At 46.8% G+C, this 18,339-nt stretch overlaps 1 protein-coding gene across 2 annotated transcripts; it reads left to right on the forward strand.

Annotated features, from left to right (window-relative positions):
- Window positions 1–455: 455 nt before the first annotated feature.
- Window positions 456–15,342, forward strand: TBC1D25 (TBC1 domain family member 25). 2 transcript variants are annotated; one of them, XM_045471080.1, is made up of 6 exons: window positions 456–699; window positions 2,470–2,579; window positions 3,539–3,693; window positions 13,043–13,170; window positions 13,281–13,469; window positions 13,745–15,342. In XM_045471080.1, exons 1-6 carry the CDS (start codon window positions 580–582, stop codon window positions 15,104–15,106), a joined length of 2,064 nt encoding a protein of 687 aa, XP_045327036.1. In that variant the 5' UTR covers window positions 456–579; the 3' UTR covers window positions 15,107–15,342. The 2 variants fall into 2 exon arrangements, with proteins under 2 accessions (XP_045327036.1, XP_045327037.1); XM_045471081.1 differs by lacking the exons at window positions 456–699; window positions 2,470–2,579 and adding an exon at window positions 10,987–11,096 and having other exon boundaries at window positions 3,583–3,693.
- The last annotated feature ends 2,997 nt before the right edge of the window (window positions 15,343–18,339 follow it).

An 18,339-nucleotide genomic window follows, 5' to 3' on the forward strand; every position in this document is an offset into this window, starting at 1 on the left:
TGTAAAAGTCACGCTCCACGAATTTTCACAAAGTAAACTATTCTTAAAAGATTCTGGAAAAAGGATTGTTTTTCCGTTCAGCAGACTCTTTTGAAGCGAGGACCACAGGCATTTGAAATAGATGACGTCATCTGCTATGCAGAAGAGGGAGGCGACTAGGGGCGGGACGCGGGGGGTCTTGACGCCAAGCGCAGCAGCTTCCTTTCCCCGCCCATGCCTCTCGCCTGAATGGGTGGTTACTGTAACACAAGTAGTTGAATCCGGAAGTAAAGTGCCCAAACAACCAAACCGCAGACGAGGGGAGGTGGGACCTCAGTAAGCGCCTGCGCACTGGCTGAAGTGAGGCAATACACTCGGCTTTGGGGGCGGGATACCTGGCAACGGCATCCTATGCGCATGCGTAGAGGCCGTCTCCACCCTGTGCCAGGTGGGAGGGGCAGTGGGGGGGGGGCAGGGTCGCACGGCGCCCTCTGCGCCTGCGCTCAGGCGCAAGGTGGGGCCGCGGGCGCCTGCACTCAAGAGTGTTCACGAGAGTAGGGGGCAACGGTCAACCGTCGCCCTGAGACGGGTGGCGGCGGGATGGCGTCGGCCTCAGGATCCTCGGACTTGGTCGGCTCTGGAGCGCCCCCACCTGGTGGGGGAGCCCAGGCGGCGGCGGCTGAGGAGGAGGAGCGAGAGGTGGTACGGGTCCGAGTCAAGGTGAGGCTGACAGCTGGTCGGCCAGCCCGACTGGGGTGTCCACAGGAGGGGAAGGCGGTGACTGCCCTAGGTTGGAGGGCGGGACCCGAGATCTGGGGTGTTACCTGAGGGGCGAGGCTTGAGGGCGGAATGACAGTGGTGGGGACGGGGGTGGGGCGGGGGGGAGGCAGGACCTGGGAGTGCTGGGCAGGGCCTGAGAAAATGGAGGGGTAGGGGCCTCAGAAATGGATGGGTGGAGATTATGGGTAGAGGGGAGGGGCTCTAGGGCTGGGGGAGGGGCCCTAATAGTTAAGAAGTGAGGCCCTGAGGAATGAGGGGGAGCTGCTGGTGTCTGAAAAGGAGGTGCTGAAGTCAGTTAACATATGTGTTAAGACTACACTTTTCTTGCGTGTCGCCACCCTGGATGAGCTGACACGCTTGTCGGTAAGACAAACAGCTAAGTAAATGAGATGCTTTGGACACTGGTGAACGCCATGAGGAAATAACGAAAAAGCCTCTGAACTAGGGAGTTACTTTAGCCAAGGTTGTACCGGGAAGTCCCTACAGAGATATTGAAGAAGCAGAGACCCAAATAAAAAAGGAATCAGCTATGTGCATACCGGAGGAAGAATGGAAGCAGAGAGAACAGCAAGGGCAAAGGCTGGGAGGTGGGGATGAGCTTGGCATGTTCCCTTAGGTTCCCATATTTCTGGAGCGAGAGGGCAAGGTCAAGAGTGGGTAGGGGGGTAAAGCAAAGAATTAAAAGAGGGGCAGACTGTGAAGGGCCTCTGGCATGTATTCTAAGAAAGCTGTTGCGATAGTTCCAGCAAGTGGTGATAGTGGCTGGGACTAGGGTGGTGGCATTGGTGTTGATGAGAAGAAGGTAGATTCTGGAAAGAAGTAAACAGATCACCTCAGGGTAATACAGGAAGCTCTAGGTAGAGGTTTGGGAATTCAGAAGAGTTGATACCTGAGTGAGCCAGTTGAAGAAAGCAGGAAGGACTTTCCAGATAGGGGAATCAGCACAAGCAAAGTCCTGGAGCCAGGATGTATTCAAAGTAACTTCCAGCCATTTGGTAGTACAGAGTGTAAAGTTCAAAAAAGCTGACTGAAGAGAGGCTGGTTAGGGTCCTATAGACCCGCCTTCTGGGGACCCTCAGATTGCCTTTGAAGAGATTTAAGCAGGGGAGTATTGTCGATAGATGTGCCAAATTGGTGCAGCATGGAGTATTGATTTAATGGAGGCCAGACTGGACATGGTGATCCTGACAACCATCGGGGGGACACAGAAGAAGGATTGGGTGGGGGCGCCTGGGTGGCTCAGTCGGTTAAGCATCCAACTTCGGCTCAGGTCATGATCTCGTGGTTCGTGAGTTCGAGCCCCTCATTAGGCTGTCTGCCGTCAGCACAGAGCCCGCTTCGGATCCTCTGTACCCGTCTCTTTCTGCCCACCCCTCTCTCTCAAAAATAAATAAACATTTTTTAAAAAAGAAGGATTGGGCGTCTGGACTATTGCAGTAGCCTCATCCTCACTAGACTGCTGCTTTCTCCCTTGCCTCCAACAGTCTGTTCCTCCAAGGGCATCCAGAGGATCCTGTTAAATCCTAAGTCAGATCACATCCTTCCTCTGCACAGGACCCTCCAAGTCAAAAACCAAAGCCCTCACCATGGCCCAGAACATCTGCCTTCATCTGCCCCTCCCCCAACTTGTATGACCTTGCCTCCTATCCCTCACTCCACCATCGTGGTGATGTAGACCCTGGTGGCCTACCCTGTGTCTTCTCTCCCCAGAAGTGTGAGAACTTCTTGCCACCCGAGTTCCGCTCTTTCGCTGTCGACCCCCAGATCACCTCGCTCGATGTATTACAGCACATCCTCATCCGAGCCTTTGACTTAAACGGGTGAGTTATGGGATGCTGGGGGACCAACCATTAGGCCACCCACCTCAACAGTGGTTGTTTGGCTTTTAAGTTGTTGTTTGGTAGGGATTTTGTTTGTTTGTTTTATTATTACAAACACTCCCCCAGTGAACTGCCGCTTTTGCCTATCTGGGAATATTTGGGGAAATGTACTCAGGATAAATTCCTAGCAGTAGTATTTCTGGGTTAAAGGGTGTATGCTTTTTAAAAATTCAATGGATGTTTCCAAAATGCTCTCCAGACAGGTTTTTTTTTTTTTTTTACTGATTTACAATCTCACCAGCAGCATATAAAATGCCTGTTTTCCTCAAAAACATTGGTTACTAGAAAACATTGGAAAATTTGCCAACCTGATACATGAAAAGTGGTGTCTCTTGGGGACAGGTGTAATGTGATGGTTATTTTGTTGTGGTTGTTATTTTGGAGGAATACGTGCACATGGTAGCAAATTCAAAGAGTACAAAAGTGTTGAATACTTAGGCTGTGTCCATGGTTACCTTAGTTATCACACAACATACTTCATTGCATGGTTGCACAAGTGTAAGTGAAGAACAAATTCTTAGTTGTTGTTTGACTTTTTTGCATAAACATTTTTTGTTGTGAAACATAAACATACAGATTGCTTTATTTTTTATGCAGTAGAAAGGCTGCTTTCTTCCCACCTCTTTCCCTGAACTACCCTGTTACCCTCCCTAGAGGGGACCAATATGCTTTTTCAGTGTGCCCTCTAGATTCAAGCAGGTGTGTATCTGCTTCTGGGTTTGTGTAAGAAAGTAGAGATAATCAATCTGATCTCAAGCTGCCCACAGTCTTTGGCACAGTACCCAACACTTGATAGTTGTTCAGCATTGTCTCGGTCTTCCCTGGCATCTTGTGGAAACTGTCCCTGAGGCCTCTGGGGCACTGGGGCACTTGAGAGCTGCCATACTTCCTCTATCCAGGAAGAAGAACTTTGGCATCAGCTACCTAGGCCGGGATCGGCTCGGGCAGGAAACTTACCTCTCACTCCTGTCTGACTGGGACCTCAGCACAGCCTTCGCCACAGCCTCCAAACCTTACCTGCAGCTGCGTGTAGACATTCGGCCCACTGAGGACAGTGAGTATCTGGCACCCTGGGGGCACTGCTCTGGGACCCACCCTTTCCCTAAAGGATGACTCCACCCCTTACAGTACAGTCCCTCACAGTGGGCTTGGAAACAAGGTATATTAGGTCCAAATGCTGATTTGGCCCCTAGGCCTCAATTTCTTTATCTGTAAAGTAGAAAAAATGGTATCTTAGGGCCATCGTGAGGATTAAACAGGGAAAATCATGGAACACTGCATGGTTGCGTAGTGAAAGCTCAAAAAATATTACCTCTAACAACCATAATTATATTATATTTACTGTTATAACATATAACCTAGTGATATAGGTTATAATTATATAATGCAGTATAACAATAGAGGTGTAGTATTGTATGTTTCCGTTATAATAACACATAAATATAACAATACTGATTATAATAATGATGGTTGTATTTATTCATTCATCCTGACTCATACTCATTTGTTTGCACACTTGCTCACTCATTCATCATTGCCTTGATCTCTCAGCCACTTCATCTCTTCTTATATTTGTTCCCTGACTCTTGCCTGTGTTGGTTCCTGGGAGCACACAGATAAATTAAGACAGGGACCCAAAAACTTAATTACAAACCATATATTGGATGCTAATATTGTATCAATATTAAATGTCCTGGGTATGGTAATGGTATCGTGGCTGCCAAAGGAAAATGTCCTTGGTAAAAACACCGTTAACTGTTAAGAGATAAAGTGTCGGGGCGCCTGGGTGGCGCAGTCGGTTAAGCGTCCGACTTCAGCCAGGTCACGATCTCGCGGTCCGTGAGTTCGAGCCCCGCGTCAGGCTCTGGGCTGATGGCCCAGAGCCTGGAGCCTGTTTCCGATTCTGTGTCTCCCTCTCTCTCTGCCCCTCCCCCGTTCATGCTCTGTCTCTGTCCCAAAAATAAATAAACGTTGAAAAAAAAGAGAGATAAAGTGTCATGATGTCTGTCAATAATTCAGCAAAAAAAAAAAAAAAAAAAAACAGGTATCTATATGGAGAGAGCGAGATGAAGCAAATGTGGCAAAAATGTGAACAGGGGAGCTAGATGAAGGGCATATAGGTGTTCAATGTATTCATCTTTCTAACTTTATTGTATATTGAAATTTTTGTAATAAAAAGTTGTGGAGTGGAAGCCTCAGAAAATTCACATGCCCATTTGGGATGACCAAGGTATTACTAACGTCATACTAACACAAATAGCTAACATGTGTCGAACACTTAGGACCATTCTACACCCATAATATTCATTAGATTGTCAAAACAATCCTACAGGGTAGGCATGATGGTTATCCCTATGTTATAGATGAGGCTCAGAGAAGGGATAGGACTTGTACATGTCACATAGACAGTAAGTGGAGGAGCAGGATTTGAACCCAGGTGGTGGCTAAACTAGCTCCAGAGTCCTTGTTCTTAACCATTTGATTCTGTGAAATTATGGGCTTGTTAAGACTGGCAGCCTTGAAAAGAAGAGAGGCAGAGAGAGAGAGAAAAAAAACTGGAGTCAGAGAGAAAGATAATGACAGACATGGGCAGAGAGACAAATGGAAAAAGGTAGCCAGAGACAAGAGCTTCTTTTATTTTTATTTATTTTTATTTTTAATTTAAATACAAGTTAGTTAACATATAGTGTAATAATGATTTCAGGAATAGAATTTGGTGATTCATCACTTACATATAACACCCAGTGCCCATCCCAACAAGCGCCTTCCTGAATACCCATCACCCATTTTAGTCCATCCCCCCATTCACCTCCCCTCCAGCAACCCTCAGTTTATTCTCTGTATTTAAGAGTCTCTTAAGGTTTGTGTCCCTCTCTGTTTTTATCTTATTTTTGCTTCCCTTCCCTTATGTTCATCTGTTTTGTTTCTTAAATTCCACATATGAGTGAATTCATATGATATCTTTCTCTGACTGATTTTGCTTAGCATAATACACTCTAGTTCCATCCACATTGTTGCAAATGGCAAGATTTCATTCATTTTGATCACTGAGTAATATTCTATGGTGCGTTGTGTGTGTGTGTGTATACATATATGTATGTATATGTATATACATGTGTGTGTATATATATATATATATATATATATATATATATATATATATATATATACACACATACCACATCTTCTTTATCCATTTATCAGTCAGTGGACATTTGGGCTCTTTCCATACTTTGGCTTTGTCAATAGTGCTGCTATAAACATTGGGGTGCATGTGCCCCTTCAAATCAGCACTCCTATATCCTTTGGATAAATACTTAGTAGGGCCATTGCTGGGTCATAGGGTAGTTCTATTTTTAATTTTTTGAGGAACCTCCATACTGTTTTCCAGAGTGGTTGCACCAGTTTGCATTCCCACCAGCAGTGCAAAAGGGTTAGCCTTTCTCCACATCCTCACCAACATCTGTTGTTGACCGAGTTGTTAATATTAGCCATTCTGACAGATGTGAGGTGGTATCTCGTTGTGGTTTTGATTTGTATTTCTCTAATGATGAGTGATGTTGAGCATCTTTTCATGTGTCTGTTAGCCATCTGGATATCCTTTTTTTTTTTTTTTTTTTTAACGTTTTTTTGTCTTTGAGAGACTGAGAGAGACACAGCACCAGCCGGGGAGGGGCAGAGAGAGAGGGAGACACAGAATCCAAAGCAGGCTCCAGGCTCTGAGCTGTCAGCACAGAGCCTGACAGGGGCTTCAATCCGTGAACCATGAGATCATGACCTAAGCCAAAGTCTGACGCTTAACCAGCTGAGCCACCCAAGCGCCCCCATCTGGATGTCTTCTTTGGAAAAGTGTCTATTCATGTCTTTTGCCCATTTCTTCACTGGATTATTTGTTTTTTGGGTGTTGAGTTTGATAAATTCTTTATAGATTTTGGATACTAACCCTTTATCTGATGTCGTTTGCAAATATCTTCTCCCATTCCATCAGTTGCCTTTTAGTTTTGCTGATTGTTTCCTTTGCTGTGCAGAAGCTTTTTATCTTGATGAGATCCCAATAGTTCATTTTTGCTTTTGTTTCCCTTGACTCTGGACACATGTCAAGTAAGAAGTTGCTGCGGCCAAGGTCAAAGGGGCTGTTGCCTGTTTTTTATAGGATTTTGATGGCTTCCTGTCTTACATTTAGGTCTTTCATCCATTTTGAGTTTATTTTTGTGTATGGTGTAAGAAAGTGGTCCAGGTTCATTCTTCTGCATGTTGCTGCTGTCCAGTTTTCCTAACACCATTTGCTGAAGAGACTGTCTTTTTCTCTTTTCTTTTTTTTATGTTTTACTTATTTTTGAGAGGGAGCAGAGAGAAAGGGAGACACAGAATCCGAAGCAGGTTCCAGGCTCTGAGCTGTCAGCACAGAACCTGATGCGGGGCTCCAACTCACCAACTGTGAGATCGTGACCTGAGCCGAACTGGGATGCTTAACCAACTGAGCCAGCAGGTGCCCCCAAGAGACTATCTTTTTTCCTGGATATTCTTTCCTGCTTTATCAAAGATTAGTTGGCCATACGTTTGTGGGTCCATTTCTAGGTTCCAGTGATCTATGTGTCTGTTTTTGTGCCAGTACCATACTGTCTTGATGATTACAGCTTGGTAATATAATTTGGAGTCTTGAATTGTGATGCCTCCAGCTTTGGTTTTCTTTTTCAGGATTGCTTTGGCTTTTTGGGGGTCTTTTCTGATTCCTTAGAAATTTTAGGATTGTTTATTCTAGCTCTGTGAAGAATGCTGGTGTTATTTTGATAGGGTTTGCATTGAGTATGTATATTGCTTTGAGTAGTATTGACATTTTAACAATATTTGTTTTTCCAATCCATGAACATGGAATGTTTTTCTATTTTTTTGTGTCTTCTTCAATTTCTTTCATAAGCTTTCTATAGTTCTCAGTGTATAGATTTTTCACCTCTTTGTTTAAGTTTCTTCTTGGGTATTTCATGGTTTTTGGTGCAGTTGTAAATGGGATTGATTCCTTGATTTCTCTTTCTGCTGCTTCATTATTGGTGTATAGAAATGCAACCAATTTCTGTACATTGATTTTATGTCCTGCGACTTTGCTGAATTCATGAATCAGCTCTAGCAGTTTTTTGGTGGAGTCATTTGGGTTTTCCACATAGAGTATCACGTTGTCTGCGAAGAGTGAAAGTTTGACTTCCTCCTTGCTGATTTGGATGCCTTTTATTTCTTTGTGTTTTCTGATTGCTGAGGCTAGGATTTCCAACACTATGTTGAATAACAGTGGAGATATATATATGCACACACACACCTGTATGATTTCTGAGTATCTCCTCTTACTTTGGAACATCTTCCCCATCCACAAGCTTATACAAATATTCTCCTACATTTTATTCTTATATGCTTATTATTTTCTTTAAAAAATTTTTTTAATGTTTATTCATTTTTGAGAGAGAGAGAGACACAGCACGAGCAGGGGAGGGGCAGAGAGAGAGGGAGACACAGAATCTGAAGCAGGCTCTAGGCTCTGAGCTGTTAGCACAGAGCCCAACGCAGGGCTTGAACCTATGAACCGTGAGATCATGATCTGAGCTGAAGTCATGCAACCAACTGAGCCACCCAGGTGCCCCTGCTCATTATTTTCATTTTTTGCATATAAATCTCTACTCTGTGAACACTGTGATAAGTACACTTAGCTCTTAAAAAATGCCAGATAAACAGTTAATTATGCCAGTATCATTTATTAAAGATACACCTTTTTTACACTGATTTGAAATGACACTTTAATCATACACTGAATTCTCATGTGTACTTGGATTTATTTCTGGGCTTTCTATCACATTCTACTAATTGGCTCCATTTTTATATTGCTGTGCTAACACCATATTTTTATCACATTGGTTTTGTGGTTAATTTTGATAAGGCAAGCATTGCCATCCTCCCACTGTGCTTTTTCTTGGCTCTTCTTTTTCTTTTTTTAAATTTTTTTTTTTCAACGTTTATTTATTTTTGGGACAGAGAGAGACAGAGCATGAACGGGGGAGGGGCAGAGAGAGAGGGAGACACAGAATCGGAAACAGGCTCCAGGCCCTGAGCCATCAGCCCAGAGCCCGACGCGGGGCTCGAACTCACAGACCGCGAGATCGTGACCTGGCTGAAGTCGGACGCTTAACCGACTGCGCCACCCAGGCGCCCCAGCTCTTCTTTTTCTTAACTATTCTTAAAAAATGTGAATTCTTTCATATGATCCTTAAAATAATTGTATCCAATTCCAGGAAAAACCCTGTTAGGCTTCTGATTGGCATTGCACAGAATTTGTATATTAATTCAGGGTTTGGGAAGTTTGACAAGTTTATAAGAAAATGTAGTACGCATATCATATATTATGTAATACCACAAGCAGAGCCTGGAACAGCACCCCATAATGAAACACTTGGATGCTTCTTCAGGGAAATGTGTGCGCATTCCCACTTAGTAGATTACATAAAGACTATATATAGTCTCATGGCAGTTCAGATCAGGCTTTACCACGGGATAAGTTTGTGCTCATAGAAATCCTTTGCTCATTCTATTAATGGGTTCTTTCTTTCTTTTTTTGGTCAATATAGGATATCTCTCTCTTTTCCTGTAATATGTTTGGTCTTGAACGGTGCTTTTTCTGACATTCACATGGCTGCACTTCCTTTCTGTTTGTTAGTGTTTACCACATATACCTTTAGATTTCTTCAATTTTCAGCCTTCCTCTATCATTTAGTTTTAGGTATGTCTCTCATAGAAACCCCCTAGCAGGATTTATGCTTTTTTTACACAATTGACAGTGAAATCTTTTCCCCTCCAGTCTCTCCCACCCTCACAGGCCCTTGAAATGGAAGCTTTGGGACACTTTTAATTCTTATTTTTCCTCTTTTCCCTAACTTTTAACCTCTGGGTTTTGGTTAGTTAGTAATTTCTTTTTATAAATTTTTTTTATGTTTTATTTTATATTTGAGAGAGAGACAGAGTGCGAGCAGGGGAGCGGCAGAGAGATGGAGACAAAATTTGAAGCAGGCTCCAGGCTCTGAGCTGTCAGCACAGAGCCCGACACGGACTCGAACCCATGAACCATGAATGAGATCATGACCTGAGCTGAAGTCAGACGCTCAACCAACTGAGCCACCTAGGCGCCCCAGTAATTTCTTTTTAAATTCTAGGCTATCATTATATTTTCTTTATAGTAGGTCACTTGTGTCCCAGGAATCCTAATGTAACACTTAATATTACAAACTCCCAATCATTGCGATGGGGTTCTTGAGCGAACGGCTAAAAATTTGTGAGACGTCTTTAGTGCAAAAAGGGGATTTTGCTAAAGCACAGGGACAGGACCCATGGGCAGAAAGAGCTGCACTGGGGTTGTGAGAAGTGACTGACTATACACTTTTAAGTTAATGGGAGTTAGGGATAGTGTAAGTCTCTAAGGAATTTGAAAGTAAAGCTTTTAGGACCTTGAGGGGCTAGCTGCTGTTAACATAAGGTTACTTTTAGTCTTTAATTAGACAAAAACATGAAGGAAGTAAGGCATCCATGAGTTCCTTGGACAGGGTCACCCTGCATGTTTCAGATATCTATCAGTGGGCTGCAAGCTGTAAGGAGATTTAATTGAAGCTACATTTTCTATTGCCTTTGTTTCCCTCATCAGTGGTATCTTTGTCATTTCACGTTTCACTATACATATTAAAAACTTGTGGCCTGTCACTATTTACTTTCCCTTTTGCCTTTCCCCACTTTGATCCCCTGAAGTTATTCAGTAGTCATTTGCTTAGAGAACTTCTTATTCTCCAATAAGGTGCACAGGTTACATGTACTCCTCTGACCAAAAATGTCTTTCTTTGGCCTTGATTGATATGTGCTGTCTTGCCTGGGTGGGGGGGGCCATGCATCTCAAGCGTTTCTTCTCAGCGCTGCATGGGTGCTACAGGCCACTGTCTTCTTGCTTCCAGAGTTGAGGAACAGAACTATTTGCATCTTAGTCCTCCAGGTATCTCTACTTTTTTTACCCAAATCGTCAAACTCGAGCTCTGCACCTTGAAGGGGTTCTTCTGTTTTGTCTTACATTAAAAAAAAAAAAATGTTTATTTATTTTGAGAGAGAGAGTGAACAAACAGAGAAGGGGTAGTGAGGGGGGCAGAGAGAGAATCCCAAGCAGGCTCTGTGCTGCCAGCACATAGCCCGATGCTGGGGCTCGAACCCACGAACCATGAGATCATGACCTAAACTGAAACCAAGAGTCGGATGCTTAACTGACTGAGCCACCCAGGTGCCCCTTGTTTTTCTTTTTCTTTCTTTTTTCTTTTAATATTTGGTCTTTCAGATCATTGGTTTGACCTTCATCATTTTACCTGTTAAGTGTTTTCATGCCTTGGAAAGACCACTCTGGCAGCTGTTGGGAGAGAGTGGAGAGGAACAAAGAGGGAATTTCAGGTGAGAGATGTGGTGGTTCAGGCTACAAAGCCAAGATGAGAGAAGAGGTGGAATTTAAGTATGTTCTGCGGGCAGAAGCCACAGGACTTAGTGACAGTTTGGCCCTGGGAGTTGAGAGTGGGAGGCTGCAGGGATGTCTCTCAGGTTTCTGGCTCAAGCAGATGAACAGATAGAGACACTGTCTATTCACATGAGGAGCAGAGAAGGAGGTCATGTCGCAAGTGGATCTTGGGTTCTCTTTTTGGATCCCTTAGGTTTTCAGTGCTCTATGAGACATCCAGGGAGAGGCAGTGACATCCAAATAGGGCCTCGAGTTTGCTCCTCCCTCAGCTGTGTGGCAGAAGGCACAGTGGACTCCATGGACATGCTGCTTAGGGACAGCATTTGCCTGCAAATTACAATGGCTTAAACAAACCAAAGTTGATTTGCTTCATATTGTAGAGTTTGATATTGTATCAAGTATTGTAAGATTTCATATTGTAGAGTTTATAGAGTTTGACATTGCTGTTGTGAGTTTAGCAGCTCTGTGGTTCCAGGGCTGACATCTCTTAAGTTTCTCAAACTTCCCTTCATGTGGCCACTGCCACTTCAGCCACCACATCACATTTGTGGTAGGAAGACAGGATGTGAGGGGAAGTAAAGAAGAGAGGAAAGAGACAAATTTCTATTGATATTCCAAGGGTCAAAACTGGAGAGAGCCAGTATAGCGCTATTTCCTCTAAGACACAAATACTTTCTCTAAAATCTGTCTGGGCTCTGGAGTCCGGTAAACAAGATTCAGATCCAGCCGTACCGTTTCCTGGCTGTCAAGTCTTGGCCAATTACCGTTCCAACCTTTTTTGTCACCATCTACAAAATGAGAATGATCATGGTAATCTCTACCGATTGTGGGGTGAAGGCTACTGTGAATAGAAGATTAAGAGTTTGGGGGCACCCGGGTGGCTCAGTTGGTTAAACGTCCGCCTTGGGCCCAGGTCATGATCTTGCAGTTTGTGAGTTTGAGCCCCGCATCCGGCTCTGTGCTGACAGCTCAGAGCCTGGAGCCTGCTTCAGATTCTGTGTCTTCCTATCTCTCTCTCTCTCCTCCTCCCATGCTCGCTCACTCACTCTCCCTCTCAAAAATAACTAAACATTTTTTAAAAAGAGTTTGGGCTCTTGGGGTACCTGAGTGCCTCAGTTAGTTAGGGGTCTGACTCTTGATTTTGGCTCAGGTCATGATCTCACGTTTGTGGGTTCAAGCCCCATGACAGGCTCTGCACTGGCAGAGCAGAGCCTGCTTGGGATTCTCTGTCTCTCTGTCTCTCTCTCTCTCTCTCTCTCTCTCTCTCTCTCTCCCTCTCCCCCCCGCCCTTGCTCACGTGCTGTCTCTCAAAATAAATAAATAAGCATTTAAAAAAAAAAAAGAGTTTGGGCTCTTGAGCTTTGGGCCTGGGCTTCAAATTTCAGTTCTTTCACTCACTAGCTGTGAGGCCTTGGGTAACTATCTTCTATTGATTGTGCCTGTTCCCTCATAGAAAGAATCATGATAATAATGGTGCCTAACTTAGAGACTATGGATGTGAATGTTAAATGAGTCAATATTTGCAAAGGGTTCAGAATACTTCCTGGCATTTAGCACCATGGAACTGGTAATGTTATCTAGTGTTCTTATTATTTCTATTAAACTTAAGCCCTTGTCACAGTGCCTGGCACACAGTAAGTGCTCTCAATAACTATGACTTCATACATTAAAATATTGCTTAGAGACTACCCAGCCATTTTGTGAGACCGTTACCACAAAAGAATTATTCATGGTTTAATTTTCGCCTGATTTGGATGACATGGGAAGAGAAGGTGGGAGTCATTCATTGCCCCGTGGGTAGCCTGGCTGTAGTAGGAGAGGAACCCAGCCCTGCGGTCTGGGACTCTGACCCCCATTCTCATATTGTGTCATTCTGTGTGCCTAGGCCCGCTGCTGGAAGACTGGGACATAATCAGCCCCAAGGATGTCATTGGTTCTGATGTGCTGCTGGCTGAGAAACGGTCATCGCTGACGACAGCTGCCCTGCCCTTCACGCAGTCTATCCTCTCTCAGGTGGTTTCAGGGACCCCTGTGGCCAGGTGTAGCTGGCGCCCCAGACTCTGAGCATGCTGTTTGGCACCTGCCCAGCTGACAGGTGGCCTTTCCCCCTCCTTCCTTCACAGGTGGGCCGCACCTTGTCCAAGGTCCAACAGGTGCTGAGCTGGTCATATGGGGAAGATGTCAAGCCCTTCAAGCCACCCCTGAGCGATGCTGAGTTTCACACATACCTGAACCACGAGGGCCAGCTCTCCCGCCCCGAGGAGTTACGCCTGCGGATCTATCACGGTGGTGTTGAACCCTCCCTGCGAAAGGTGAGCCGCCTCGGTCACTCATCAGATCCATCACTCGTGCAGTCGTGAACAGCACATGAGACACATGTAGCGGACCACGCCATCATGGGATGGCATGGACATGTTCCAGAGCAGCAAGCTCTCCTTCAGGAGGGCTAGAGGCAGAGGTGGGAAGGCAGACTTTTCTGAAGGAAGACAAAGGCCCCAAGGCCACAGGGTGGATGGTATCGGATATACACTGGGATGTGGTGGCTCGTTTGTAGAACCTCAGCCTTATCCCTTTTGTCCCTGGCCAGGTGGTGTGGCGGTACCTGTTGAATGTGTACCCAGATGGGCTGACAGGCCGGGAGCGGATGGACTACATGAAACGCAAGAGTCGCGAGTATGAACAGCTCAAGAGCGAGTGGGCACAGCGAGCAAGCCCTGAGGACTTGGAATTCATCCGCAGCACAGTCCTCAAGGATGTGCTGCGTACGGACCGGGCCCACCCCTACTATGCGGGGCCTGAGGATGGCCCGCACCTGCGGGCACTGCACGACTTGCTCACCACCTATGCCGTTACCCACCCACAGGTGTCCTACTGCCAGGGCATGAGCGACCTTGCCTCGCCCATCCTCGCCGTCATGGACCATGAAGGCCATGCCTTCGTCTGCTTTTGTGGCATCATGAAGCGCCTGGCCGCGAACTTCCATCCTGACGGCCGAGCCATGGCCACCAAGTTCGCCCACCTTAAGCTGCTGCTGCGACACGCTGACCCTGACTTTTATCAGTACCTACAAGAAGCTGGTGCTGATGACCTGTTCTTCTGTTACCGCTGGTTGTTGCTTGAACTGAAGCGTGAGTTCGCCTTTGATGATGCCCTCCGCATGCTTGAGGTCACCTGGAGTTCACTGCCACCCGATCCTCCTGAACATGAAGTAGAGCTCGTCGGACCCCCCAGTCAAGTGGCAGACACTGGCTTCAGTGGCCACAGGGGAAGGCCCATGCGACAGAGGCACATGCTGAGGCCTGCTGGTGGAGGAAGCAGTGCTTTTGAAGATGCTGTTGACCACTTGGTCACGACCAGCCAGGGGCCTGGTGGCGGGGGGCGTCTCCTGAGACAAGCCAGTCTGGATGACCTTCAGCAACTCAGGGATAACACGGGCTCCAGGAGGGACCCTCGGGTCCAGCTGCCCCACCCAGCTGCCCTTATCAGCTCTAAGTCCCTCTCCGAGCCCTTATTGAACTCCTCAGACCCACTGCTCTCCTCCTCTTCCCACCCTGATTCCCCATCCTCCTCATCTCCACCATCCACCCAAGAGGCCTCTCCTGCTGGTGATGTGGCTGCAGGATCCCCCTTGATGCCAGAGTTGGGCTCCCCACAAGAACCTGGGAAGTCCCTGCCACCCCCACCCCCACTGGGCCTGCCCCCACCCCAGGAGTTTGGTCGGGGGAACCCATTCATGCTCTTCCTCTGCCTCGCCATCCTGCTGGAGCACCGCGACCACATCATGCGCAACGGGCTAGATTACAATGAGCTGGCCATGCACTTTGACCGCCTCGTGCGAAAACACCACCTGGGGCGTGTCCTTCGCCGGGCCAAGTCTCTCTTCGCTGATTACCTGCAGTCAGAGGTGTGGGACTCAGAGGAGGGGGCCGAGGCCACAGCCCCATCTTGATCAGGTTGCTTGCAGCCTACCATCAGCCCCACCTGGTCTCTGTTCTTTGCCATGAGGGCCTACACATAAGACGCCACCTCCCTGCCTGTCAGCCCTTGACCTGTTGGAGTGCAGGGTCCTCTCTCCCCAGGTCTGAGAGTATGGGACTGTGCTTTGGCACTGCCCCGTGGAGGCCACGGCCTCTTTTCTCAGTTTATGTTGTTTCATTTTTAACAACTATACTTTGCACACATGAACGTTGCTGTGGTCGTGTGTATTTCTCCGCCCTCTCCCTGGTTTTTGTTATAGATGGAGTCCCCAGGGGCTCTTAACCTGATGGAGCTGAAATAACTTCACTTGATGGAGGGTGGTTCCTGCTCCCCCAGTGGCAGGAGAGTGGGTGCTGAGGCTTGGTTCTCAAAGGAGAGCCCAGGTCAAGGACTGCCTGGAGATGGCCTGAGGCTGTTTTGTGGTACATCTGTCTGCCTGGGAGCGACTGGATTATGGCTGTGAATGTATGTTTTCAGGACAGGCCCCAAATGAGGGATGAGAGAATTAGTTCCTGACTCCAAAAGGGCAAGACTCATCACACAGACTGGACGGTATAGGCTACTTAGAAATGTTGGGCCAGCCACTTCTGCCATTCCACATGTCACCATCTCTAGGATCCAGACCCTCCCCTGTGAGTCTTACTGCTGGCAGTCCTGGGCAGGGGGCTGAGGCTATTCTTGTCACTTGCTTTGGGACCAGCCTGAGGGACTGTGGCCTTGCCATGCCTCGGGCTCTAAGCCCTAAATTGGGTTTCCAGCTCACGAGGGCCTGTCTTAACAAGTTAGCAATAGAAACCACTCCTCAGCTTTCTCTCTCCCACTTCTGTTGGCACACAAATCAAGCACTGATAAAACTCAGGCCCTAAAAGAAGTCACCCACTTATTTGAGAAGATAATGATCAAAAGAAGGCCCTTTTCCCCACTTACTTTCTCAGAAGGTGGATTCTTCTGTAGGCCAGTTGCTGTCCTCCCCAAAGGACATGGCAAGTGATGGGTTAGGCAACTGGGTTCCTTCAGGTCCTGGCCAGAAGTTGCTGCACTAGGCTGAGATGAGAGGCATTGGGGCAGCCATCCTCTCATCTGTCTCCCTCAAGAATGCCATATAAAGCTGGAGATCACCCTTAACAGGTTCCCATCATGACCCGGTATTTGGAGGGGAAGCTGACCATTACTCTGATGAGGGCTCAGGCACCGGAAAAACAGGACAAGACCATTCTGTGTCTAGGGTACTCCCAAGTGCAGATAAGGTGCTCAGACATATGCCATCCAAGGGCTATCCAAGATTGAGCATCTGGCCCTCTGAGGACCTGAAATGTCCCCTTTGTCAGTCACCAGCTGATACCCTTTGGGTGCATTCTGTGAGTAATGAGCTCAGATATTTGAGGGGTCAGACAAGTCAATTTTGTGTATAGCAGCTTGGGACCTCTGAGGGTCAGAGGGGTCCTTTCTGTGAATAGGAAGCTTGGATACCCTGAAGGGCAGAAACCTCTATTAGTCCCTGAGGACACTTGGGGTTTCTCGTCCCTGCCAAGGTGGCAAACGGCACAAGCCACTGACTCCCTTGCCTGAAAGCAACCCTGGAGTAACTAGAGGGAAACATGAGTTCCAGAAACCACAGCACAGCTATGAAGACCTATGGGAAAATGGAAGGCTGTCTCTAAATGGACTATGTTTTGAGTGGCGATGGCTGCAGGCAGCAAATATGGGATAGGTTTAAATTCTGGCTCTTACCTCTCCCCCATGTTGTGTTGGGAAGGCTGTTATATGCCCCTCATTGCAGACATCATCCAAACCACTTACAGTTGACTGGGGAGCTACCATCAGGGCAGCAAGAACCCTGTTGAGGGGAAGAAATGAGCAGCCAGAGGCGATCACCCCTCCACCCGCCCCCCTTCAGACACCAGGGCTGGTGGTGACACCTAGGGAGATGGGCTCCTCTTGGGGTTTAAAGATGAAACCTCGGGGCGCCTGGGTGGCGCAGTCGGTTAAGCGTCCGACTTCAGCCAGGTCACAATCTCGCGGTCCGTGAGTTCGAGCCCCGCGTCGGGCTCTGGGCTGATGGCTCAGAGCCTGGAGCCTGTTTCCGATTCTGTGTCTCCCTCTCTCTCTGCCCCTCCCCCGTTCATGCTCTGTCTCTCTCTGTCCCAAAAATAAATAAACGTTGAAAAAAAAATTTTTAAAAATAAATAAATAAATAAAAGATGAAACCTCTCAGAGGAATTGTCAAGTGGTGTGCTAGAAGGGACACCACTTGACTCACTCCAGGTGACTGAGCAGAGTTGAATCTGGCCTTCAGCCTTCCCTCAATATGCTGTATATGCCAGAACAGCCACTTACATCAGGAGAATGCGAGCTCACCACCAAAGCAACTAGACACCAGGGTAGCATAACTGCCTCCAGAGAACAATAAACTGGATGTATTTGTTAGCCATTGACATATAACAAATTACCCCCAAAACTTCACAGCTTAAAACAAACATTTATTTTCTCATTTTCCGAGTGTCCGGAATCTGGGAGCCACTCAGCTGGGTGGTTTTGACTCAAGGTCTCATCTGAGGCTTCAGTCAAATTGTCAGCCCAAACTGCAGTCAGCCGAAAGCGTGACGTGGCTGAATGACCCACTTCCAATGTAGCCCACTCACGAGGCTGTTGGCAGGGGGCTTCGGTCTTTCACCACCTGAGCTTCTCCATGCAGCTCCTCACAACACGTGGGCCCAACAAGCAGGCAAGAGACCACGACCAAGACAGAACTGTAGTGGCTATTATAACCTAACCTCAGAAATGACATACCATCACTTCTGCTGTATTTTCTTGGTCACTCAGACCAACCCTGGTACAACATTGGAGGGAACTACACAGGATGTGAATACCATCAGGCAGGGATCACTGGGGGCTATATTACAGGCTGGCTACCATACTGGATGACATATAATATCTGAAGCAGAAGTACTGGGACAGACATGAAGAATTTTAAGTACAATAAATAAGAGACAATATTAGAATATAAAAACCAGAACAAGTGGGGCGCCTGGGGGGCTCAGTTGGTTAAGCATCCGACCTTAAGCTCAGGTCATGATCTCTGGGTTCATGGGTTCAAGCCCCATGTCCAGCTCTGTGCTGACAGCTCAGAGCCTGGAACCTGCTTCGGATTCTGTGTTTCCATCTCTCTCTGCCCCTCCTCTGCTCATGCGCTCGCTCTCTCTC

This window comes from Leopardus geoffroyi, chromosome X, assembly GCF_018350155.1.
Source record: "Leopardus geoffroyi isolate Oge1 chromosome X, O.geoffroyi_Oge1_pat1.0, whole genome shotgun sequence".
In the NCBI taxonomy this organism is placed as follows: domain Eukaryota; kingdom Metazoa; phylum Chordata; class Mammalia; order Carnivora; family Felidae; genus Leopardus; species Leopardus geoffroyi.